This window comes from Nuphar pumila, chromosome 1 (genome assembly GCF_984573655.1).
Source record: "Nuphar pumila chromosome 1, dmNupPumi1.hap1.1, whole genome shotgun sequence".
Lineage (NCBI taxonomy): Eukaryota > Viridiplantae > Streptophyta > Magnoliopsida > Nymphaeales > Nymphaeaceae > Nuphar > Nuphar pumila.
The window spans coordinates 36,775,751-36,803,701 of record NC_143249.1 but is presented as its reverse complement, the minus strand read 5'-3'; the positions used below and the strand labels follow the sequence as shown (position 1 = coordinate 36,803,701).

Here is a 27,951-nt window from a genome sequence, read left to right as displayed (position 1 = left end):
GACCACTCAACCTTATCTGCCCCCAACAATGATAAAGCAATGCAGCCTCTATGCGCTAGTGGGATTCAAACCTGAGCCTTCAGCTTGACACAGGACCCTCCTCACCACATGGGTAACCATCGCCCTGAATATTTAGATTCAATTACATGAAAAAAATCAGATTTGGTATGCTTTCACCGTTCGAATCTAATCTGAATATCTAATCTGGTATCAACCACATCCGACCTGAACCGTTTACATCCCTAGAACGGGCCCATGGTAGGCTTGGACAGGAGAAGTCTAACTGGGTAAAAGTTAAAACAATGGTTTTGGTCATGCCAAGGATCTCGTTCGTTTGAGAGAGAGAGGGAGGAAAGGATGTCGTCGGGTGATGGCGAAGAAGCTCCTCAGGTCGTTCTGGAGACCTCCATGGGTCCGATCACGGTCGAGGTCTGTCTGTCTCTCTCTCTCTCTCTCTCTCTCTCTCTAAGTTTCTGATGTTGTTCCATTGATTTGAAAAATGGGGTGTGTGTGGTCTGAAGAGAGAGAGAGAGAGAGCTAATGGCCGATGATAATGCTTTGAAAACAGATGTATCACAAGCACGCAACGAAGACGTGCAGGAATTTCATGGAGTTGTCGAGGCGTGGCTACTACAACAACGTCGAGTTCTACCGCATCATCAAGGCACCCTCTCTCTCTCTCTCTAATCTTGGTTTTGGTTGGTGAATGCTCCTATTTGGTTCAGAACTTCTCTCTCTAATCTTGGTTTTGGTTGGTGAATGTTTCTATTTGGTTCAGAACTTCGTGGTCCAATGTGGGGATCCGACGGCCGCGGTGGAGGATCCATCTACGGGTGAGCGTCTCTCCCTCCCTCTCTCTCTCTCTCATTTGTTTATTTTTTTCTTTTGTGGTAAGGCCGAAGTTTGAAGATGAGATACGGAGCGAGTTGAAACACACAGGGGCTGGGATTCTGTCGATGGCAAACGCGGGTCCCAATACGAACGGGAGCCAGTTCTTCATAACTTTGGCACTCCTCCCTTGGTTGGATGGTAACATCTGTTCTCTTCCCCGCTTATCAAATTTTTTATTATTTGCACCAATTTTCTTCGGCGCCATGTTCATCAAATTTTGCCCAATTCAAATACCACGATTCATGGAGAAGTGGATTGCTGTAAATGGATTGTTTTGGTATCATTGAGTTTGGGAAAATTTTAGATTCGGTGGCGTGTTAGTTTTATGTTAGCAATGTGCTGAGGCAAGTAAGGTGGTTCTTGGAAGAAATGTTATACACAGCATACTTGTCCAACAGAACTAGTTTATAGATAGAAGAATTACCAGTTCAAGAAGAAGTGGTTTTTCTAGAGGAGCTTGCAAGTTGGTAGTTACATTTATAGAACTTAGCATGGTTAAATATATGAATCGCCCACTGATAGTTTCTGTAGTAATGCCATCGAGGGCTTTCTTGCAAGCACAAGACTTTGCCCACTTATGCATATCCAATGGGTGGGACATGGTAGATTGAGAGGTACCTAAATGTCCACCATGATCATTTGACAAGAATATATATGGAGAGCTAGAGCATGTTCTTTTGCATCAATAAGAGGATCATGCTACTAAAAGGTCTCCATGGAAAGAAAACACGAATTAGAGCAGTGATATTTTAACATCTTCTACAAAGCAAAAAGCAATCATTTAGAATTGATGTATTGCAGCACATCATGCAATTTTATAGTCTGATTACACAAAGCAAAACATGCATATAAATAAACACACGCACACACAAGTGTGGAATCAAGTTGAACTGCTAGAACTATAGGTATAGTAGGAAGTCTTTGAACTTCAAACTCTTAACATCTTTCGTTGGGAACATTGTTGCAGAACGAGGGTGAGAACTATTTTGAGCTGCATTCTGATTTTATGGGGCCAGGGAATTGTTCAAATTGTATGTAATGCTGTCAGTATGCTGGCAGGGAGGCATGCCTGTGACAGCAAGTGCTGCCACTTCAGTAGTTTTGGCTGTTTTAGTTAGAATGACTGTGGGCTACACCCAAAGCTATTACTTGTTTGGAGCATAGGCAGCTCTTCAAACACTGTAATGAACAGAACATATTTACCTTGATAACTTGTGCTTTATAATATTCATTCAAGGAATTTATTGATGTTGACCTTAGAAAGTTCCACAGGGTGATACTTTCAACGACTGTTTGTGTTGGACTTCCAATGCGGATGTTGTTTCACCTTAGCATTTTGTAGCAGATCAACATAGAATTAATAGTGACTGGAACACCAGTGAATACTTTGCAAAACCAATAAGATAGTGAGAATTTTCAGGATAATCTTCTGAAGATTTTTCTGTAGCAAGTTCCATGTTCTTGGCTTCCATCATTGAAGTATTTTACTTCTTGGCTCGGCCTATCACTGAAGATATTCATGAAATTTTTTAATTCCACTTCTTTTCTTTTAGTCTTCAATGGGGAAAATATGAACGGAGATGTAGACGTTAATGGCATGAATTTGATTAAATTAAAAAGAATGAAACAATGGAGCTTGTGACAAATCTCAAAGGTGAAAATTTTGAAATTATGTTTATTATAAAAGGTGCAAGTTTTTCAAAAGCTAGGAGAACATTTGGGTATAAGAATACAATGGTAGAAACTGGTAAACTCTCAAAGTTTTCAGTTTCTTTGTGGGTTGAAACTTGCACACCCAGATGTATGACTTGTGTGCAAACTTAAGTGTCTTTTAAGCCATGAGGCATGGGGGTTGGTGCATATGTGCAATATTAGACAACTGTGGCTGCTAATTGGTAATATATATGGCAATACCCAGCAATATCCTGTATAACCACCCAGCTGCATCTGCATTGGTGCAGGTATGTTGGGAATTTTGAAGTTCTCAGATACGTGGCTTCATAAGTTATTGCTTGTCAATGGCAAGCAATGCTCATTTGACATAGACTTTTTCTTGCTGTTTAGCATGTTTAATAATAAAAAGACGTAATCAGTTCAATATTAGATTGTTGATATTCTGTTCATGTGCCTTTTCTCTCTAAAGGTGAACAAAGTTTGGAGACATCAACATGGTCTAAAAAGAATCGTTATTTACTTTTGGTAATTGATCAGTTTTGGATATTCTTATTTGTAAAGTACAGAAAAAGTAATAAGTCATGGTAGCAACCAAGGTTGTATGTATCGTATCGTAACCCTTATCATTCGGGCCCAAAATAAGATAATTGTATTGTATCGTAAAAAATCATAATTTTTGAAAAAAAACTTTAAAATCGTAAAAAATCAGAAAAAATTATCAAAAAATCTAAAAAATCATAACACATAAAACAATGATGAAATGCAAAAAATGCAACCATAAAATCCCATGTGAAGCATTTATGTCTCTATGAGCTACATAACACATAATCAATCATCAAATCCCACAAGTACATTGCAAAATAGTAATATATTCAATTAAGAACATACCACAAGATTCATCAAAAAACAAAAAAACCAAGTTTATGAATAGTTCGCAATTACAAATTACTATATATAACCAAGTTTTTAAGAAGTATACCATCAATAATCATTATCTTTTTTTTGTTCATCTTCTTCTTCTCCTCCTTGAAGTGCAGGCTGCAACATTTAGATGTGTCCCAGTTAAATGATGCTTAAACCGAGAGATACCACCCGAAATAACAGTATAACAATAATTGTCCTCGATTTTCAATTGGTTTTCACTAATTATTCAAGTGCTCCATTGCCATGCCGGATCATTTGATGCCATCTTTCCCCAAAAAAATTCAATAAGAAACAAAAAATAGTTTTTTTTTACCTTAACCCATTTCCTTGAGTGAAAAAATGGTGGAAATTTGATGAAATCGCAAAAGTCCTTTTCTTTGCGCATGGATTAGCCCCCTAAATCACTTTCACGAGTCTTAGGGTGCGTGGATACCTCTGTAATGGTCTCTAAACAAATGAGGGAGTCGGCCCTCAAGAAGTCTTTAAAACCCCAAAATGAAAAAAATTATTTTTTTGCCCTTTTTAAGTGCACCACACTCGTATCGTACGATACGGATCCGTATCATATCGTTTTTCTATATAATAACGATATGTATCGATATGATGTGGACAACCTTGGTAGAAACTACTACGAAGAAGGGTTTTAAGTAATATTACATTATAATGTGGTGCATAAGATTGCATAACTTTTCTATAAATGATACACTTGACTTGCAGGTTTTTGAGCATGTAACCATATCCATAAAAACTTGTTTTTCTTGCCATATAAAGGACTTTCTCATTCATCTTCTTGTTATATACTATGATCTAGCTTATATGCATACCATATTCATAGATATGGCCGATATTTTGAAAATATCGCAATATGAATGCTAGAAATTGAACAAACGATATTAACGGCAAAATGTCACAATATTTTCAAAATATCGACAACTTAAATATATCGCGATATTATCGCTGCTGCAACCCAACTAGAACCGTAACAGGGAAAGAAAGAAGAGGAAGGAAGGAAAGAAAGAGGAAAGGAAAGAAGGAAGGAAGAAAAGAAGGAAAAAAAGAAGAAAGGAAGGGAAGATAAAAAAAAGAAAAAAAGAAAAGGGTAGGAAGACAAAAAAAGAGGAAAGAAAGAAGAAAGAGGAGGAAAGGAAGAAAGAAAAGAGGAAAAGAAGGAAGAAAAAGGAAGGGAAGGAAGAAAAGAAGAAAGAAAAGAAAGAAGAAGGGAAGGAAGGAAAAACAGAAAGAAAGAAAAGGAAAGGAAGAAAAAAAAGAGGAAGGAAGAGGAAAGGGAACTTTACATTTATTTTTTCTTATTTTTTTTCTATTTTTATTTCATTTTTAAAATTTTGAGATTTTCTTGAGATTTATTAGAAAACCGATAATATCTCGATATTATACATCGCCGAGATATAGCCGATACCTATATTTGTGACTATGATGCATACACATTCATATACATACATGCATAAGTTTAGACCTATACATGATCTTTGTGTGTGCTGCTTGTGCTGTTCATTTTACTATCCATGTTGTTTACTCTTCTATTCTAGAAAATGGATAGGAATTCCATTTTAAATGTGCGCAACAACATTCTTCTATTTCCATCATGCAAGCTTGTATATTCTGCAGGAAAACATACAATTTTTGGCAGGGTTTATAAAGGGATGGAAATCGTCAAACGACTTGGAAGTGTTCAGACAGATAAAAATGATAGGTATGTCATTCAGTCATTCCACTTTCACTAGCCTTATTTATTTTATCATCTATAAAATCGCAAACCATAAATAATTCTCTATTTGAATGTTTTTTGTTTTTATTGCATTTAAGAATGCTTAGTTCATGACTTGACATTGAGTTAACCGTGTCTGGATTCAAGTTCTTTAGAAGACAATGGGATCTACTAAGTGCAATGAAGATTTAAAGTCCATCTAGAAATCAATAGTAGCACATCAGAGTGCACGGGGGTGCTCACAAGTATGAAAATTCTCCATGGGCATCAGCGGGCATGCGTGGGGCCCGCTCTAGCCACTCGCCTTGCCGCCCAACCTCGCACCCTTGCGAGGGGCTCAACGAGTTCTTGTCGAGCGACGATAATTTCTCTTGGCTAGGGAGTTTCACTACGTCAAACTAGCAACTGTCTTAGGCTGAGAGGCGAAAGGTCTTCTCCATCGTAGCAGAGGGTTCCCGGGGCCTGCAGGTGCCAAAATGCAATATACCCCTCCTTCGGTGCATTTTTGTAACTTGATGCTTACTCTAAGGTCCGTGATGATTATTCGTACGTGTAGCTGGCTATATCGACCCTTGATTGCTTGTGCACTCGTCATAGGAAGGCGACACCCCCGTCTCTTGTAGGCTTGAAGGCTCTTCACACTGACAATTGACATTGGCCCACTTTATTGACCCATTTGACTCTCTCGCTTTCGATATTCCGCTATGCTAAGCGTGCATAGGATATGCACGACTCTGATCTCGCTTTCGCTAGGCTTACGTAGCTCCAAGCCTAAGGCAAGTTACGTGCTGCATGCTGCACGACCGAGACAACTCGTCAATCTCCCTCTCCGCACGAGTCAGGAAGACGCGGAGAAAAAATATCGTGACAACTTGAATATTTTATTGATGGATAAGTCGTAATGCAGATATGTATACAACACATTTCATATCCTCATTATTGACATGGAAACTTTATTAATAATGAGGATATGAAATGTGTTGTATACATACTTATCCATCAATAAAATATTCAACTTTTTGGGAAAGTCATGGGAAGATTTTTCTCGGCAATTTTATTGTTCATAGATCCTCTTGCAGTATTCTCCTACTTCGGGGCTTTCCTCTTATGACCATTCATGTATTTTCATTTCTCATTGTTGATGCAAGATGTTAAAACCATACCATGTTTCCTTCTCTATCTACTATTGGATAGGAAAGAGAGCCCTTGTTATTAGAGGCATGTGAAGAATCTAATAGCATTTATCTTGTGCTTCTATTATTTTTCAAAAATTCTCTTAAAATTATAGGATTACATGTCAACTTCAGTAAGTAGTTTGAAGAAGATTTCGGAATTGATACAGACCTTGAATTTACGTTTCATGCTTGAGATGATTGCAACTGCATTTTTGTATTTTTGTAATATATGATTCTCAAACTTTGTTTAGAATTACTATGAATAAGCCTATGTTATGTGAAGTCATCTCAAGCTGACATGATTGAGATGAATCTTCTATATCAACAACTTATGGCTTACTGAACACTAAATCTGAACGGTATATGAAGTATCAACAGAGGGTTTGACGATTACGGTATGCTATGAACTTTAAAAGAAGAAAGATCGGGAGCTTACACTATCTAAGGACTTGTTCATAAAACAAAAATGTTTTCATTGAGAAGCTACTCATTATTTCTTTGTGGTGCTTATTATTTCTATAGTAAATTCTTACATATTGTGTGTATAGCATCTGATCCTGTAGAAGGCTCTAATTTGTGCCTCAATAGCAACTGTTAAAATTTTTGAGAACCACTGTGAAAGATTGATCTGATCAAGTGACCTTGGCAGCTGCTATGTGCAACCTTTGTATCCATATATCCTACCAAATCTGAGTATAAACGACTTTTAAGAAAATGTTAAGAGGTGACATTTTCCAAGATTATTGAAAGAAAAGTGCTGTTTGGTTTTATTGAAGTTTGATGTTCATCAATTTCAGATAAGCAACTGGTACTTTGGTCTTGTTTATGCCTTTGATATTTTAAAACCTAGATCAATGAAATGAACATTGATACATGGAAAATCAGTTAAAGATGTTGAAATATCCCATGTTGCACATGAAGTGATTAGTTGCAACTGCTTTTTTTATTTTTTTGAAATTGCACTTGCATATTTGATGCTTCTTGGAGAAGTTGTCTTATGGATCACAAATGCGTCCTGCCCATAAGGGCATGTTTGGATACAAATCTAGAAATTTAATTTTTCAAGTTTTTTGGTCTTTTTGAATTTTTAAAACTTTGTTTTTTTTTAAAATATGGAAAATAAGTAGTGTTTGGATCAATGTCACCAATATCGGCGATATTTTGAAAATATCACGAGAAATACCAATATTTTAAGGTAGTTGATATTAAAGGGAATATCTTGTGATATTTATTTTCAAAATATCACGATAATATCAGGATATTTTTTGGAAAAACCTTTTTTTTTAATTTTCATTTCCTATTTTTTGTTTTTTTATATTTTAAAACCTTTAAAACATGTTTCTTTATATTTTTTGGAAGAAAAATAATGCAAAACTTATTATTTTCTTATCTTTTTATTGTTATTTATATTTTTTTCAATTTTTTAAACTCCTGATATTTTTATGAGATTTTTCAACTTTTGAAAATCTCTCCGAGAAATATCTTCACTGAGATAATACCTTGAATGATATAGGTGACTATGGTTTGGATGCACTTCAAAAATCTAAAAGTGGCACCAGATTAATTTTTTCCATTTGGCCATTTATTTGAAATTATAGAATATCTTCACCCTCCACCCAGGTGTTTTGCCATCATTTTTCATACTTTTGAACAGATTAATTGTTGATTCTAGTCCATACTGCATGGTATAACACAATATCATGGTATTCCATTACATGATGCCATGTACTTGAAAAGATGTCGTCATTTACGGCTGATCCTAGATCTCAGGATCCAGACCCAATTCATTTTATTTATTTAAACACATGCTCATTAATGGCATGTTGTAATTTTAGTATATTATGTAATGGGTATTTTCATACCCTAATTTCGGTACATGTGTATACTTAATGTAAAGCAAAAACCGCAGGCCCTATTTGGTTTTTTCTTCTATAGCCATCAAAGCTTCTCTCTGCTCTCTTGTTGTTTTCTGACATGGTATCAGAGCAGTGATCCTCTCCAACATCTTCTTCCAAGGTATTTTTCTTTTTTCTTACTCTTTCTGAATCTCTTAAATCTCTAAGCCAACATATTCTGCAGAATATCCCTTTCCAGTCAACACATTCTCTTTCTTTTCTACATATTTTTTCTATTTCTAAAATTTGCATCTCTACTTCTAAAATCTGCATCTAATCTCTTTCTATATCTAAAATCTGAATCTGCATCTATTTCTTACTCGTTATCCTACTTATTCTTTTCACATCTAATCTCATAGTGTTTGACGTGATTTCATTTTCTTTTCACATCATGTCCATATTGTTCCTCATTTTCTTCAGAAAAATAAGGTCAGATTTAGATCTGAGTAAAATATCAGATCCCTTTTCTTTTCGGGTTTCCTTATTTTTTATTCCTCTTTACATTTTTCGAAAAGAAAAACACGTTACATTCAAATAACGTGTTTCTGTTTTGCATTTCATTGATTGGTTGGTCTTTATTCAGATCACTTTACTGCATAACCTCGGTTTCTGTCTCGGGTTGGTCTGCTAAAAAAAAAGGCAGTCGAGTTCTCTGGTTCTGACTTTTATTTCTGAATTTTATTTGTTGCTCTTTTACTTCCTTTGTTCTACTCCAGTCTTGTTTCTCATTTTGTCTTGCTTTCGCCTTCAATCGCCTATGAATTCTTTTTTTGCTTCTCAATCTGGCCTTTCTTCCAACTTTCTTAGCGAACTTGTATCTGAAAAACTGAACTCCAATTTTCTCACCTGGAAAAGACAAATCATCCCATTCATAAGAAGTCAGGACCTTTGTGAACATCTAGATGACTTTGTTTCTGTTCTTCCAGAGTTCATATCACAAGATGGCAAGACTGGGGAGGGTGACACTTCCATTACTTTTGTCAGAAATCCAGAATATATATCCTAGATGAAGCGAGATCAGGCTTTGGTTGCTTACATCACTTCCACCCTGTCACAGGAGGTGCTTGTGGCAATTCTAGATGACTGCATAGCTATGCAGTTATGGCATCGCCTTGTTCAGACGTATTCTCAAGTTTCTCAGGCTAGAGTCTTATTTTTAACGAAAGAGTTTCAAATGTTGAGAAAGGACTCCATGACTGTCATGTAGTATTTAAACAAAATGAAAACTATCACAGATCAATTGGCTATTGTGGGTTGCGCGGACAGTGACAAAGATATAGTGTAACAAACTTTGAGCGGGCTGTGTTTGCCAGACTTACCTACATTTGAAGATCTTCGTGTTAAGCTCTTATAATATGAGATGACTTTGAAAGGATTATCTGAAGGTAATCACAATCCCATTGGAGTACACGATGTTCTTGCCACAGGAGTTAACTATGGTCGAGGCGTGGCAGGTATGAATCTCGAGAAAGGGGAGGTCAAGAGCGAAATGGACAAGGAACTCGTGGAATATTACCTACTTCCAGTATGCCTCATAATCTGCAAAAGCAAAGAACAATACCTACCTGCTTTCTCTGCAACAAAAGGGGAGCACATAAAGGCAAATTGTTGGTTTAACCCGTAAAATAAAGAAAATCAATTGGAGATAAGAAATGAAACAGATACATTGAAGAATAGTGGAGAAGTCAATGAACTGCCTTGACTGAATTGAATATCAAACAGAATGATCAAGGCACTTGGTATGTTGATTCTGGTGCAACCACTCATGTCATTGGTGATGCTGGTAAGTTTCTAAATCTTGTTCTTTATGTTGGTAGAAATAATATAGTCACTGGATATGGGTCTCACCACCATATTTCGCACATTGAAAATTTTGTAATTCCTATGTCCACCTCTTCTCTTGCTCTTTCAAATGTCATTCATGCTCCTAATATCAAGAAAAATATTGTTTTTGTATCTTGTTAAAATGTAAACTGTAATATATATATATATATATATATATATATATATATATATATATTATTTAATATTATTATATTTTCTTTTATTATTTTCTTTTTCTATTTTTCTTTATTTTCTTTTTTAGCATCTAGTTTAATAGAAACTAGATATTTGATCCAGTCAAGTTCCTGTTGGAACTTGATTGTGCAAATAGTTGTTGGACTGTAGTCCAACAACTATAATAAATGTTGTTGGACTGTAGTCCAACAACTATAATAAGAGACGTTGGACTACAGTCCAACGTCTCTTTTGGAGAGCTCAAAATGAGCTCTCCTCTCTCTTCCACTTTTTTGTATATATAGGGGTGAACCCCTTCAATGTAAATTACTATGCTTCTTAAGCATTTTGTTCATGAATAAAGTATTATTTATTTTTTCAAGTGTTCTTCCTTTTATACCCTTTCAAGGGTCATGCTTGTAGTGTCTCCAATAGACACTTGTTTGTGAGTTATTCGTGCATTTGTTGAAGACCACCATTTCATTACATGGTATCAGAGCTATGAAATCCTTAGATCTTGAAGTGCTTCCGTCTCGATTTCTGTGCCACATTTACAAAAGGTGTTTCATCACCTTGTTCTTGGCTCAAGAAGATTTGTTTGAAGAAAGGCGAACTTGTGCTACAAAAATTTTTGGTTTTGTATCCTCTATTATTCCCTTGTCTACTCTTTTTCTTTTCTTTTTATTTTTCTTTCTCTCTCTCCTCCTATTTATTCCTCTCTTACCCTTGTAAAAGATGGATGACAATGATAAGATCATCATCATTCCTATGAAGCTAAATGATACTAACTATGTAATGTGGGCTTCGATTATGAAGCACCACATTTGGGAAAAAGGTTTATGGGGTATAGTGGATGGTTCTGATTTGGAACCTAAACTATCTCTTACCAAGAAAGAGGGTGATAAAGAGGTTTCTCTAATGGAAGAAGAGAAGAGTAAGGCGTTAGCCACTTATGAAAAGAAATGAAAAGAGTGGAGGATAGGGCATGCAAAAATTATGTCATGGTTCATCAATAGCATAGACATTAAAAAATGCTCTAGTCTAGCTAAGTTTTAGCATGCCGATAAGGCTTGGGAATACCTCAAAAACATGTATTCCCTTAAAGATGTTGCACATGTATGCAATTTACAAGACAAAGTTCGGACAATGACTCAAAAAGATAAAACTATTCGAGAATATTATAATGAGTTGTCCGAACTTTGGGAAGAGTTGGCTCTTCTTGAGCCCAAATGACATTGTGCCGAAGATATCGAGCTTCGCCAAAAGCAACTCGATATGGAACATTTCTATCAATTTGTGAATGGTCTAAGGCCGGAGTTTGAATCCACCAAATCGGCCCTATTACATCATGGAAAAATTCCTTCTATTGTTGATACTATAGAAGAGCTCACTATGGAAGAAAATAGACTTAGAAAAAGTACTCTAAAAGTTGATGATGACTCAGTTTTAGCTGTATCTAGACCGGGGAATCATACTCGTACTTACAAGTCACCTCATTTTGGAAGGCAAAACGGCGATTTTGATAAAAGAAAAGTTATTTGTCATCATTGTCATGAACCGGGGCACTATAGGCCTCAATGTCCAAAGTTAAAAAGAAGAGAAGAAAAAAGAGTTGTATCTGTTGAATCCGAGTCAAAAGATCAAGATGCACCTGTGTCTATGGCTCAACTGATGGAAATCCTTCAACCTCTTCTTAAAGGGGTATCCTCCTCAACCGAAGCCTCAACTGGAGCGGCAGTTGCATCTTTCTCCGGTCCAGGTAACTTTCCTTGGCTTTTAGATTCTGGTGCTTCTTTTCACATGACCTCAAATGTTAATAGTTTATCCGAATGTCTTAAAAATAACTCAAGTGTGTCAAAGGTTTTTACAGCCGATGGCACATCTCTTGAAGTAAAATGAATAGGATGTTTTGAAAATCTTCAAAAATCCAAAAAAAAAAAATTATCCCAGAAGTTAGATATATCCATAAACTTAATTTGAATCTCTTATCTGTCTCGCAAATATCTGATTATGGATGTAATATATCCTTCTCTTCTCATGCTTGTTGGGTACAGGATCACCAGTCAGGGAAGCTGATTGTGGAAGGTCATAGAGAAGGAGGACTCTATTACATGGACTTTTTGGAATTACCCAAGAATGCATTTTGTTATAAGATTCAGAAATTAGAATTGGATTTATGGCACAAAAGACTGGGCCATCCTCATATATCTAAAATTCAATATTTTTCAAGTTTAGAAAAAATTTGTAATTTTGAAAATTTTTCTTTTAAAGACTACATTCTTGGCAAAATGAAAAGGTTACCATTTCTTAGTAGAACTTTTGTTTCCTCACGACCACTTGAGTTAATACATTCGGATGTTTGGGGCCCCGCACCAGTTATTTCCAAAGGTGGTTATACATATTATGTCATTTTTGTTGATGACTTTTTTAGACATACTTGGATTTATTTTCTTAAACATAAATCTGATGTCTTTGCTAACTTCCAAATATTTCATAAAATGGTTAAAAATAAGTTTCAAAATGATATTTCCATTTTTCGCACTGATTCAGGGGGAGAGTTTATGTCCAACGAATTCAAAGACTATCTCAATTTACATGGTATTACACATCAAAGATCATGTCCACACACTCCACAGCAGAATGGCCTAGCCGAACGCAAACATCGGCACATTATGGAAACTACTAGGACATTGCTAATTGCAAATCAAGTTCCAAAAAGTTTTTGGGCTGAAGCGGTCCTAACTGTCACCTACCTCATTAATAGGATGCCATCTTCCTCATTAAAGAATACAACTCCAATAGAAAAGCTTGTTAATTTAACTCCAGATTATTCTAGATTAAGAGTCTTTTGATGCAAATGTTTTGTTTTCACCAACAAAAATGACAAACTCTCTCCTCGTGCAATCTCATGTGCCTTTTTAGGATATGCTGATAATAAAAAAGGCTACAGGTGTTTCGATTTTCAAAATGACAAATTATGTGTCAAGAAATGTTTTTTTTTTGGAAAAAGAAAGCTTCTTTGAATTTGAAAAATCCAAGGATGTCACTGAATACTCGTTTTTAATTGATCCAACTTCAAAATCCAATGAATGTGATGTTGGATGTGACCTTGACAATGATCAAAGTCCTATTGTTGTTGAAAATGATGATAATGAAGAGCAAATCCATAGGGATGTTAGTCTACAATATTCAAGACGTTGAGAGCAAAATCTTCCATGTGCATTACAAAAATACTCTGAAGTCTCACCTAGAAGAACGTCTAGAATCTCTAGACCTCCAGAAAAATTTGTCTTATGAATCTTTTTCACCCACGTATAGGGCCGCCATTACATTAATACAATCATATGTTGAACCATCATCCTATTCTCAAGCCAAAAATCATATAGAATGGATAGAAGTCATGAAAATAGAATTGGATGCACTAGAAAAGGCCAATACTTGGACGATCCAAGATATCCTTCCAGGTAAGAAACCTATAGGCTGTAGGTGGGTATACAAAGTCAAAACCAAAAGTGATGGGACCCTGGAAAGATATAAGGCCCGTTTAGTAGCAAAAGGATATGCCCAAGAGTATGACATCGATTATGAAGAAACATTTGCTCTTGTGGCACGTATGACCACTGTTAGAACTTTAATAGCCTTGGCCTCCATTAGAACATGGCCTATCTTTCAATTAGATGTCAAAAATGCTTTCCTAAATGGGAATCTCGTTGAAGAAGTATACATGGAAGCCCTACCTGGTATTAGTATCCCTAAGGGTAAAGCTCTTCGTCTAGAAAAAGCTCTTTATGGTCTTAAACAGGCTCCAAAAGCCTGGTATGACCGATTTAGTCATGTTATGCTTGATATTGGTTTTCAACCTTGTTTAACTGACACTGCTTTGTTTGTTAAGAAATCTGATGCAGGCATCATTATTCTTCTTCTCTATGTGGACGATATGATCATCATCGGAGGCGACAAACAGGGAGTTGCAAATATCAAATCTCTTCTTAAAACTCACTTTGAAATGACTGACTTAGGTTTATTAAGATGTTTTTTAGGCATTGAAGTTGCTTATTCCCCTTAGGGGTATTTGATATCTCAATCTAAATTTGCTCTTGATAGCGTTTCCAGGTCTGAAATTACAGATGATAAGAAAGTAGACACTTCAGAAGTTGTCAATGTTAAAATGAAAATTGATGATAGAGAACTTTTTGATGATCATACTCCTTATAGACAGCTTGTTGGAGCTCTTTCTTATCTTTCCATTACTAGGTCAGATATAACTCATGTGGTTCATACAGCCAGTCAGTTTCGGCATGCTCCCACCTCCGTGCATATGGGAGCAATTTTGCGTATTATTAGATACTTAAAATCCTCTTTTTCACGAGGACTCTTCTTGTCTGCTTCATCTTCATTAAATTTAATTGCATATACTGATGCTGACTGTGGAGGTGATCCCAATAATAGACATTCAACTACTGGTTTTTATGTGTTCCTAGGTGAAGCCTTAATTTCGTGGAGGTGCAAGAAGCAGCAGAAAGTCTCTCTTTCCTCCACCGAAGCTGAATACAGAGTCATGGCAACCACCACTATGGAGGTTGTTTGGCTCAGACGATTGCTAGCGGATATGGGAGTTAAAGCAACACAAGCTTCAAAGATGTGCTGTGACAACAAAAGTGTGATCTACATTACAAGCAACCGGACATTCCATGAGCGCACTAAACACATTGAGATGGACTGTCACTATGTCAGAGAGGAATTCTTACATGGAACCATTGATCTGCCATATGTTACATCAGAATATCAATTAGCAGACTTCTTCATCAAGCCTCTCGTTGCTCCCAGATTTCACTTCCTCTTAGACAAACTTTCGCTCATTGTACCGTAAGTTTGAGGGGGAGTGTTAAAATGTAAACTGTAATATATATATATATATTATTTAATATTACTATATTTTTTTTATTATTTTCTTTTTCTATTTTTCTTTATTTTCTTTTTTAGCATCTAGTTCAATAGAAACTAGATATTTGATCCAGTGCAAATAGCTGTTGGACTGTAGTCCAATAGCTATAATAAATGTTGTTGGACTGTAGTCCAACAGCTATAATAAGAGACGTTGGACTACAGTCCAACGTCTCTTTTGGAGAGCTCAAAATGAGCTCTCCTCTCTCTTCCACTTTTTTGTATATATAGGGGTGAACCCCTTCAATGTAAATTACTATGCTTCTTAAGCATTTTGTTCATGAATAAAGTATTATTTATTTTTCAAGTGTTCTTCCTTTTATACCCTTTCAAGGGTCATGCTTGTAGTGTCTCCAATAGACACTTGTTTGTGAGTTATTCGTGCATTTGTTGAAGACCACCATTTCATTACATAAGCTTGTAGATGACATTAATGCTTCAGTTGAGTTTACTCCTTTTTTTGTTTGTGTTAAGGACCTTCACACGAGGGAAACGTTCGCTGAAGGAAAACGTCAAGAGAATATGTATGTGTTTCAAGAGAATCCTTTCTCTCGTGTTCAGCTTGTTGACTCCATCTTGAAGCTCACATCATCATCTTCAGTTCCTCCTAACAGTGTTTTTAATCTTTCTGAATGTATTGAGCCAAATCTTTGGCATGGTTGTCTGGGTCATTGTAGTAATCGCTTTATTGATAAGTTTGTTTCAAATAGTCTTATTCCCAAGTCAAGTCTGAATTTAAGTGTCGATAATAAAAAATGTTCTAGTTGTCTTTAGTGTAAGAGTCATGTTCTTCCATTTCATTCCATTAATAAAAGATCTTCAAGACCATTTGAAATTATATGTTCTAATGTTTGGGGTCCGACTCCAGTTCCTTCAATGTCTGACACTAGATATTATCTCATTTTTGTTGACAGCTATTCTCGATATACATGGATCTTTTTTATGAAAAGTAAATTTGAAACCTTCAAGTTATTTCAGAATTTTCATTCCTTTGTTCAAAATCAATTCTCTGAGAATATCATTTGTTTTCAATGTGATGGAGGGGGTGAATTCTCTTCAAATGACTTTATTAGTTTCTTCCAGACAAATGGGATAAGTAGGCAGGTGTCTTGCCCTTATACACCTCAACAGAATGGGATTGTTGAACGGAAGCATCGCCATATTATCGAGAGTACAATGAGCATGGTGCATGATAGTAATCTTTCAGTTACCTTCTGGACAAAGGTTTTTCATACAACAGTCTATGTCATAAATCGATTGCCCATGAACATCTTGGAAAACAAATCACCCTATTTCTCTTTGCGTGGTGTGCATCCAAACTATCACGATTTGCGTGTATTCGGATGTGTATGTTATGTTCATGTTGACAGTTCAATGCGGCACAAGTTTCAGGATAAGGCCTTAAAGTGCAGATTTGTTGGGTACACTGATGATTACAAAGGCTACAGATGCTATGATCCCGTGAGCAAGCGCATCAAAATATTTAGAAATGTTGTGTTTGGCGAATCAAATTTTGGTCATAATGCTAACACTCCTCCAGAAATTGAAGTTTATCATCTTTGGTTGAACTCATATCTCTTTTCTAGTATTGATGATGTTTGTTTTTTTAATGTAATCAAAGAGATGAGGGAAACGTATCTACTGTTGCGCAATGAACTTAGGAAAGTGTGATTTTTGAACCACTGTCGGCCCTTGAAAGGTATAAAGACATTGTTTACTCTAGACGTGAGAAGGAGATACCTATCAACTTTAATCAGGAGCAGAATTCTCATTCTGTTTCCATTCAATCACCTGTTCAACATCCAATTGATAGGTGGGTTAGTTATGAGAACTTCACGATGGTTTTTCAACTCTTCTTAGCCTATTTGGTCAAGGAAGATCAACCCACAACATTTTATCAAGCAATAAATTCTAAGAGATGGATTGAAGCCATGAACGAAAAAATGGAGGCTATTCATGAATGTGACACTTGGGATATTGTTCCCAGACCACACAATCGAAATGTAGTTGGGTCAAAGTGGGTGTACAAGATAAAGTATAAGCCAGATGGTACTATCGAGTGATACAAGGCTAGGCTGGTTGCCAAAGGCTTTACACAGGAGCAAGGACAAGACTATGATGAGACCTTCAGTCTAGTCGTGAAAATGGTCTCTATCTGCATCATACTATCATTGGCTGTTGAGCATCAGTAGACTCTCAGCCAACTGGATGTGAAAAATGTGTTTCTATATAGAACTTTGAAGGAAGAAGTATACATGGAGCAACCCACTGCGTATGCAGAAGGGAACTCTAAAGAATATGTGTGCAGGTTAAAGAGAGCTATATATGGTCTAAAGCAGGCATCTCGATCTTGGTTTGACAGTTTTTCGCTTGAAGTAGAAAAATATGCCTTTAGGTGGTCTCTTCTTGACCATTCTCTTTTCATATTCAAATGTAAAGATATAGTTTCCATGTTATTGATATATGTTGATAACATTATCATTACAGGTAACTCTAATGAACATATTGAACAGGTTAAAGACCTTCTGAACCATAGATTCAAGATGAAAGATCTTGATAAGTTGCGATACTTTCTTGGAGTAGAAGTTGACAGGACTCCTGAAGGCATAACACTTACTCAACATAAGTATACCGTTGATGTTCTTAGCAAGGCAGGTATGACAGATTGCAAGCCTCTAAGCACACCCAGTGTACTTCATCAGAAACTCAGTTCCCAAGATGGAGATTTGTATGAGGACCCTACAGGATATCACAGGATAGTAGGAATGCTTCAGTATCTTACCTTCACTCGGCCTGACATTGTCTATTCTCTCAATCAGGTATCTCAATTCATATATGAACCACATATTGGGCATATGAAAGTTGTTAAACGCATTCTTCGATATTTGAAGGAAACTATTGGAGATGGTCTTCTGTAGAGAAAGAGTATGCATGACCATCACATAACATGAACTTCTTACACAGATGCAGATTGGGCAGGAGATCCAGATGAGCGTCGGTCAGTCTCAGGATACTGTGTTTTCATTGGCTTAAATCTTGTCTCCTAGAGCAGTAGGAAACAAAAGGCCATAGCCAGGTTGAGCACAAAAGCTGAATATAGATCAATGGCAGTTGTTATAGCCGAAATAACATGGATCAGACACCTGTTGACAGAAGTAGGAGAATGGATTTCTAAAAGCATTCTCTTGTGTGACAATCAAAGTGCTATCAACATGTCATTCAATCCTATATACCACAGTCGTGCTAAGCATATTGAAATTGATCAACATTTTGTAAGCCAGAAGGTCAAAGAAAAGAAAATTAAACCAGAATACGTTCAGACTGCTGATCAAGTTGCTGACTTGTTTACAAAAGGACTTATCAAGGATAGATTTTGGATGTTAAAAGGCAAGTTGTTCATGGTTCAAAACCATGTACAACTTGAGGGAGGTTGAAAAAACGTCATTTACGATTAGGCCTGGAACTCAGGATCCAGACCCAATTCATTTTATTTATTTAAACACATGCTCATTAATGGCATGTTATAATTTTAGTATATTATGTAATGGATATTTTCGTATCCTAATTTTTGTACATGTGTATACTTAATGTAAAGCAAAAACCGCAAACCCTATTGGGTTTTTTCTTCTGTAGCCATCAGAGCCTCTCTCTCCTCTCTCATCGTTTTCTGACAGTACTTGCCTAAGGAGATCAATTGCGCAGGTAATGGAAGAAGACTTGCCATGGTTCATCCAACATGCTTCCAAACGTCTTAATCTCAATTACAACACAATTTTTAAGAGGCGCCTAAAATAATAGCATTCCACAAACTTTGTTTCTGACGCATTTCATCAAACATTTGGTATGCAGATTCTAAATCCCCGCATCTTGCACACATATCCACAATTGCATTCCAAATTGTCACAACAGAGCTTAAAACATTTAAACAAATCGCCAACATGGTAACCACTGCAATCTCATTAGGCACCCCACCTGCCCCATCGAAACACCTATTTTGTGAGTACCAACTGCATATCGAGTTTCATGATACATCTCTCTGATGCATTTGGAGGAAGGAGAACTTGTGATTGTTGGGCTCAACACCGGCACAGACCATGACACCGGCACAGACCATTGAATTGTAGAAGGGCATGATCGGTAGAGTTGGTACGAGCTCGAATGATGGTGCAGAGGAAAACGTTCTGAGTAGGGGAGCTAGAGAAGAGAAGGCAAGACTAGAGTAGTCTGGAACACACACACAAAGGCAATGCACAATGAGGAATGTTGGGCCGAAGGTGACCACATTTTGGGATAAAACTTTCTAGAAAATTTTCCAGTTTTTATAATTCCAGCTACTAGTTGGAATTGTTATTTTTCATGATTTTTAGGCTATCCGAATTTTATTTATCCCATTTTAATCACCAAACACCAGAAAATAAAAGGCCTAGAATTTTAATTTTCTAATATCTTGTTTATCCGAATAATTTGGTTTATCCAAACGGGCCCTCTACTTTTTTTTTAGTTTGAGGTTTTCATATTTTGAACCAAATTTTAAGACCCATTTGTTCCAGTGCTCATGCGGGAACCCCCCTCTTGCATGAAGGAGTACATGGTTTGGAAACTTTCATATGAAATATCTTCCCCACAACTCCCTTGTGAGAAAGACATTTCACACAAAATGAGGAGCCACCAGGAAAACGTGGGTCAACCAAATGCACTGTCACATAGGTAGTACGTTGGTGCCACATTTATCCAGGGAGCTGTTTGTTTCAGGCAGCCATTCTCATGCAAAAATGGCTTCCTTTCCCGAGCAACAAATGAGGCCTTAAATTTTGGATCCATAACCATAGTTGACAACCCCATTTCTAATAAGGTTTTATAGCATGAATTGGTCCATAGTTACCAAAAGCTTCTTGCAACATGGAGAAACTCGCTTCAAAAAGGAGAAACTTCTCGCTTCCTGAAAGGAGGAGAAGCTTTGGGCAACCTGCTTCCAAAATATGAGAAACTCGATTCCTTTTAGTGGAAAGTCCGCATCCTTTCCTTTCAGTTAAAGGTTTCTTTTTATTTCTTGTCAAGTTTCGCTAACTTTTTCCTTCTTACATTTTTTATATTAGAAAATTATATATTTTTTTTATAAAAAGCTTTCATGTTGGTTTTATATCGTTTTGTATTTGTGTTCATGTCATTTCTTATTTGCATTCGCGTGCTCTTCATATTGTGTTCTATGTGTTTCCTTCATTTTTCATGCACTTGCATAATTGCTTCATAACCGCATCTCGCTTCCCATTTCATACTACTTTCTGCTTCACGCATCGCTTCTTATATCCATTTTGTTTCCTGGTAACTATGATATGGTCTATAACATGCTTATTTTGTGTCAAACTGATTGTTCATGTACAGATTTTGATTAATTACTAATCTTTTATTAGTTAAGGCTACTCTAATGTGACATTTGTTATTGTGACAATGTTTCATTCTTTCACACTTTGATTATTTGTCATGGCTATTTGTTCTCCTTGTCAACCATTCTTTGGAATGTAATAAAAAATGAAAATTGGGTACAAACTGTCACTTTCAGCACTTTTTCTGCAAATCTGACCTTGCAAATGTGTCCTTTATGGTCCATTTGTGAGGAATTGACATTTGGATAGTGTTTTTCTGATAAAAAAAGTTTGAGACATAAATTTTTATGGAAATGTTAGACTGTTGATTTTCAAACTATAAAAAACCTACTTACCTGTCATAATTAGATGATCCAAGAGCCAATTCTTATAAAATCAAGCATATATAAAAAGAAAAACTCCATAAACTTGTTTTGTGTGAGAGCTTGTAGGATTTTTGTTTTCAGGATTGCACTGTTCTTCTTTGGAATACCATTAGTAGATGTAGCTCTTGCCTTTTCTCTATCCCCAATAATAATGCAACTAAGTTTTATATGGCCAAGGGAAAAGCCCACCATCATGGACCGAATATCAGCAGGTCTCTTGTTGGTAAAACCTTTGAGGTTTCTCTTGCCCACTGGAGAGTGCAACCAGCTTCGACCTCACGGCAAAGGACACCTCCCGTGGGCTTTGAACTCGTGATGTTTTGTCAACTTGGTGCATTTACAAGTCACCCCTACCAGATGAACAGAGCCCTTGTGGGCAATTTCTTTGCAATAGTTACATCTTATGGTCCTACAACAAGGACATATCTTGTTTAAAAAATGTATTAGTCGGGAAAAAAAAGATTAGGTGGACATTGATGAGTACTTCACAACAATGATTCAGCAACTATGTACGTATACTTCACAACAATGATCCGGTCCAAAAAATTTCAGCATATTTTGCACTGCCTGATATTTTACATATGAAAGATTTATAAAAGCATAATAACGTTACAAATAGCATAAAAGTACCAAAAAACTGATTTATCAAATTAGTATAATTATAAAATGTAATATTCTGGAAGTAGGAGGTATTTTGAATTTTTTCATCTTTTTCAGTAGTATGACCTCTTGAAATTATCGTGATAAAAGTGTGATAATTTCAAAATATTTGTGGCATTTGTGACATATAGGTCACGTGGTTTTGGTAGCTAGAACTTGGACCCTATTGAAAAAGCAGAGCAGATTATATGATCTACCAAATCAGGGTGGGAAAATGCTTTAACATCCTTACCGACCATTGTTGTGATCAACAGCCACTATCATAACTGCCAACTGATGATGTTATCAGCACCCTTAAGGTCGGCTGCTGGGGATGGTTAGATGAGATTAATGGACGTTGGGGATGTTAGAGCACTTTCCACCGTGATTTGGCTGATCACCTGATATGCTCTCGAGGAAAAGGGATCAAAGGGAGTGTGTTTGTGAGCCCCCATGCTTCGCCAGCTGCGGACTCCAAAACTCTTTAATAGGATTGGTTGATCAGGTGCAATGGGATTGCATGCTTTTAGTTAATTCTTTTGCACCTGATCACCCACCAATCTTTAGGATACAGCCTGTCTGTGGGGCCCAACCAAAGATGTTGGGTGATCAGGTGCAGCAGCACACCCAAAGTATGCAATCGCATTGCACCTAATCTGCCCTCCATTGATGAATTCAGTCAGCAAGCAAGAATGTCCAATAATTTGAGCCCTTCATGATAAATGTTCTTGATCATGCCAGACTGTGCTGTCAGATGGATGTCTGCGATCCATTAATCGCTTAACTCATCCACTATGTCTTCCCAACCAATCACATGGCAGCACTTTGTTGGCCCCATGGCCACAGAATGTGGGCCCCGCTCAAAATGCTGACGTGATTGAGTTTTCACACGTTAGATGAGTTGGGAGCACAGTGATAGATGTCGGCGATCTTTTTAATATATCATGATATTATTGTTGTATTTTCAGTGAATGATATTATAGGTGAAATATTGTCAATTTGATTACATCGCGATATTCTCATGATAATGTCAAATTTTTTTTTTACACATTAAATATGTTTTTTTTCTTTTTTTTACATTTTTTACTTCTTACTTATATATGTGTTTTATTGTTTAAACATTATATTTTCTTACTTATTTTTGTTATTTTTATATATTTTATATTTTTTTAAGCCACGTGGTTTTTTTAAGATTTTTCACTAAATCTAGAATATCACGAGAAATAACCACGCTGTGATATAGCCAATACCGATATTTGTAACTATGGTTAGGAGATCAAGGGGAGCCGGTTGGTGGATGTTGGCCTTAGGATGGGCCAGTGGTTAACCAATCCCAGCCGTTGCTTTGGTGGCATAGGCCTAAACAAGGAGGGGGATCAGGTGCAATGTGATTGCATACTTTTAGTGTGCTGCTGCACCTGACCACCCTCCATGTTTGGGATACAGCCTGTCAGCTGTGGTGAACAGTAGATGGAGGATGATTCTGCGCAGCAGCACACCAAAAGTGTGCAATCACGTTTCACCTGATCTTCCCTCACCTCATATCTTGGTACCAATGGTGCGCCTTTTATTGCTTCCTTGCAATAAATTAATAATAAATAAGCAACTTTTTGTGGGTTTCAAAACTAAGGGTTGCATGGCGGTTTTTAACTTTTTGGTTGGGGGAAATTTTCAAAAAATGGCACCTAAACTTTTTACCATAATTTGAGAAAACCACCATACATTATAAAAATTTCAAAAAGGCGATGGTTTCAAATCCTCACGTGTCTCCCCTACTGCAAGATCAAAACTGAATGCCCTCTCTTGTAAAAAAACAAGAGAGACTTGGGGATTTTACACCAATGAACTCATGGTGATTTTCTCGGGTTATTTATAAAAACAACTTTTTTTTTAATTAGTTGTAGTTACGATCAAACTATCTTAGGGTTATTCTAAAGTATCTTTTTACCCTCCAACAATTAGAGTAAGTTCTTGATGTAATACGCCAACCTAGATTTTGGAAGCCTACGAAATTAAGTGGATGTAGTTTGACATCTTCTAATTTTAGTGTTGCTAATTTTGGTTTTGGGCCCGTTGCAGGTGGGATCAGGTGCAATCACATTGCACACTTTGAGTGTATTGCTGCAGCAGGTTGCTCTTCATCTTTGGCTGACAGCCTGTCGGTTGTGGGGCCCAACAGTAGATGTAGGGATGTCAGGTACAGCAGCACACTCAAAGTGATCTGCCTTCTCAGAACCAAAAAACAATAAGAACGAAAGATATGTACAAAAATAACAAAAACACGAGGAGGATGAATGAGTGTTTTTCAATTTTTGAAAGATAATACAGAAAACAAAAAAAAGAATCACTTTTTTTCAAGATGGTAAATGTTGACCTAGGTTAGGGGTGGGCCCGATGGGTCGACCCGATGCCCACCCCTAACCTAGGTTGAAAACCTGCTTTTCAACTCGCGCATGTATTTTATCCACTGAAAACCTCTGCCACATAAACACATTATTACATGAGCAGACAAGACTGTCACGTATGGATAATAATTTAATATTTTAAAGTATTATTTCAATAAAAATATATTTTTAACATTAATATATAAAACAATAATTTTGTATTGTTTAAAAGTTAAAAAAAAAATTGTATGTTCATCATATTTTCTAAAAGAAAAATTGAACTACCCACAAGGGCTCCCTTCTTCACCAAGTTGACTTCACCAAGTTGACAGGACGTCACAAGTTAGAAACCCACAAGTGGTGTCTCTAGGTGCAAGGTCAAAGATGAGTGGGTAGGGGTGGCAATCGGGTTGATGGGTCGGGTTGGCGTGTCAGCATACCTCAACCCGAACCCAACCCGTTTATTAAACGGGTTAGCTGTGGCAAACACTAACCCGACCCATTTAATAAACGGGTAACCCGACATGACCCGCCAACCCGTTTAATAAATGGGTTGGCGGGTAGCGGGCAGGTTGGCGGGTCGGGTTGGTGGGCGGGTTGGCGGGTTGACCCGCCCGCCTAACCCGTTTATTAAATGGGTCAGCCGGGTTGGCATACCCCCAACCCGAACCCGACCCGTTTAATAAACGGGTTAGGCAGGTCGACCCGTTTATTAAACGGGTTGGCTTAAGCCCAACCCGAACCCGCCTAAGAGGCGGGTTGGCGGGTCGTGTCAGGTTTTGCCACCCCTAGTCCCGGGTGGGTAGGGGTACATCAATCAGATGCCAACCATGATGCCTTTTCCGATTTAGAATAAAAAGAAAAATCGAAATTGCATGAAAATCACCCGCTTCTTTTTTATCGTGACTAGACACTCGCAGTGGTTAAACAAGGGAGGTAGTTCCCCCAAGTGGTCAACTTAGAATGGACTTATAGGTATCACCTTCCATTCCATATGCAAAGGATGCTCAACCCCCATCTGTTCCAACTACCTGTGCATCTCTCTCTCTCTCTCTCCCCATATAACCTGCTGCCATTCCTTCGTGCTAGTATTAGAAATACCAACTCTCTCTCTCTCTCTCTCATCTGAACCTCCCTACTCCCAAGTTTCTATTCCTCTCTCTACAGCCAATGGAGAATCGTCCCCACAGAGACCAAACAAGGAAACAGAATATCTACACCTATGAAGCCCCATGGCAGATCTTTAGCATGAACTGGTCCATAAGGACAGACAAGAAATTCCGGCTTGCACTTGGCAGCTTTCTAGAGGAGTATGGCAACAAGGTTGAGCTCATCGAACTGGAACAAAGCTCGGGTGAGTTCGTGCTAGACCCGCGGCTAGTGTTCGACCACCCTTATCCCCCTACTAAGCTCATGTTCATCCCTGATAAGGAGTGCTCCAAACCCGATCTGGTTTCGACTTCCGGCGATTACCTTCGTGTTTGGGAGATCTTTGAAGACCGAATTGAGCTCAAAAGCTTGCTGAATAACAGCAAACAGAGCGAATTCTCATCGCCCTTGACGTCTTTCGATTGGAATGAGACCGATAACCGGCGAATCGTCACAGCTAGCATAGATACCACATGCACTGTTTGGGACATAGAGAGGGAGCTAGTAGATGCACAACTGATTGCACATGACAAGGAAGTGTATGATGTAGCATGGGGGGGACTCGGAATTTTCACTTCCGTCTCAGCTGATGGATCTGTTCGGATATTTGATCTTAGAGATAAGGATCGCTCAACCATAATATACGAGAACCCGCAACCCGGTTCACCGATCCTTCGAATTGCTTGGAACAAGCTGGATCTGAAGTTCATGGCAGCTGTACTTATGGATAGCAACAAAGTGGTCATACTTGATATCCGATACCCCACATATCCCGTATCGGAATTGCAGAGACATCATGCTAGTGTTAATGGTGTCGCTTGGGCGCCGCATAGCACGAGCCATCTGTGCTCGGTCGGAGACGATTCACGCGCACTCATTTGGGAATTGCCGTTCATTAACCAGCCTGTTCTCGACAACGATGATCTGAAACCGAATCTTTTTTATAATTCCGAGTCGGAGATAAACCAAGTGCAGTGGTCTTCCTTACAGCCGGATTGGATTGCAATAGCTTCCTCCAATAAGATGCAACTTTTAAGAATATAGTGTCTTTCCCTAATTTTTCATCTAATGATATGAAAATGTGTTCTTTTAGTTAAAAATGGCTATCTTTAATTTTTTTTCCTTCACATTTTGTCCAGATTCCAGCTAATTTGGGTTGTAATTAAAATCTAGTGGATCTGATTGTAACACTTTGCAGCCTTTTAACTAAGATCACAAATATTGCCAATATTTTGAAAATTATAGCAATTTGTTTGTGATATTCCAATGGATGATATATATTATGCCCAACAAAAGCGACATTTTTTTACCAAATATATATCGACATGATAATAACAAAATTTTCAGGGGTTTTTAATTATTCGTTTTTTATTGTTATATATTATATATATTTATATATTGCCCTCATGGGCTTCACAAGTCTGATAGGCTTGGTGTTTTGGTGACACATGAACACCACCAAGTCTGATAGGATGTCATGAGTTCGTGACATCGTGGGCATCCTTTGCCGTGAGGAGGGACTTAGGGTTTCATGCCAATGAACTCGGTTATCATGGTGGGTTTTTTCCCGGTTATCTCAGAAAATATATATATTTATCTACTAATATTTCTTGGAGACATTCCTAAGGAAAACTTGATTTTCGAAAGTATCGCATGATTTTTCCCAAGAATTAGACTTATGACTATGATTTTAGCTTTTGAATGTCATTTGCGAGAGAGGGGACTGTATCATGAAAATTAACATGTAATATTACTCAGCCGATAAACACGTCAATATCAACAAGAAATTAATTTTCTAGTTTTTAACTAATTAATTTATTAATTTCTCAATTTTTCTTGGTAAATTTTGGTTTTTTATTTTTTAATTCAAAATATCAAAGAATTTGGACACCGCCATCTCATTTTAGGTGCTGCCATGTTTTAACAAAATTACCCCTTCTAGATAGGGATGCACAATGAACCGAGCCGGCCCGGACTCAGCTCGTGCCTTAAATGAGTTGAGCTTGTATTAGCTCTGAGACTTGGACTGAGCAAATGAGCCGAGCTTGATCAGCTTACCGAGCTCGATAAGGCTTGATAGGCCCAATAAAGCTCAGTTCGTTTTACGAGTATTTCAGACCCGCACCGCCCCGCCCTTTCTCGAGTACCATCCATGCCCCCACCCCTTTACCCATTCTCGAGCCATTAACACCTACTCCTCCTGACCCAGTTTGCCATGATTTGTCATTTTTTTTTTTTGAAAGACAAGCTGGGGTTAGGCAGACCCCTACCAGTTATACAACTATAGCTTTGGGTTTTGAACCTGCAACGTCCCAACACAAAGTGACCTGCACTAGCTGCTCCTACCAGACAAGCGGAGCTCCCATTGGTATGAATTGGTCATTTTATATAGCTGGAAATCTTAAAAAATATCAAAGGCTCCTTGAATCAATTGGACCAACCAAACACTATACATTTTTCAGGAAAGGCAGATTGAACTCTTAATGCAAGTAAACTCAATTTTAGTACACCATCCGCATCTACCACTAGAAAAAAGCAGCAAAGGTAGAAAATGAGGAAAACAAACCCTAGAAAGAAGTCTTTATGTAAGGGATAGATTAAAATATCAATACTTGAGATAAAAATCAGACATTATCTCAAGCAACTGACTATCAATGGTATGGCTGTTAGGTGAAATTGAATCATGTGTTTCTTTTTGTATCCAATCATACAAGTGAAACTAATGAAACTACCAATCAAACACATGGAAGTGGGCTTTAGCTGGCTATTTTTTAGGCACTAGTCATTCTTTCACTCTTGACTC

General features: G+C 37.3%; 1 protein-coding gene and 1 pseudogene across 2 annotated transcripts; both read left to right on the top strand.

Moving 5' to 3' along the window:
- Positions 1-309: 309 nt before the first annotated feature.
- Positions 310-21,529, top strand: LOC149848699 (peptidyl-prolyl cis-trans isomerase CYP18-2-like). Its single transcript, XM_090012222.1, has 6 exons — positions 310-429; positions 569-664; positions 779-833; positions 940-1,029; positions 5,116-5,200; positions 21,154-21,529. Exons 1-6 carry the CDS (start codon positions 358-360, stop codon positions 21,290-21,292), a joined length of 537 nt encoding a protein of 178 aa, XP_089868348.1. The 5' UTR covers positions 310-357; the 3' UTR covers positions 21,293-21,529.
- Positions 21,530-25,143: 3,614 nt separating this feature from the next.
- LOC149848698 (WD repeat-containing protein LWD2 pseudogene) lies at positions 25,144-26,192 on the top strand (annotated as a pseudogene). Its single transcript, XR_016433052.1, has one exon. The product of XR_016433052.1 is annotated as a WD repeat-containing protein LWD2 pseudogene (transcript).
- The last annotated feature ends 1,759 nt before the right edge of the window (positions 26,193-27,951 follow it).

Bases quoted from the DNA above. Each gene is read 5' to 3' on its own strand.
- LOC149848699 (XM_090012222.1), top strand. From the start codon at position 358: ATGTCGTCGGGTGATGGCGAAGAAGCTCCTCAGGTCGTTCTGGAGACC. The intron at 665-778 runs GCACCCTCTCTC...TATTTGGTTCAG, and splicing joins AGTTCTACCGCATCATCAAG to AACTTCGTGGTCCAATGTGG. The intron at 834-939 runs GTGAGCGTCTCT...TGAAACACACAG, and splicing joins GGTGGAGGATCCATCTACGG to GGGCTGGGATTCTGTCGATG.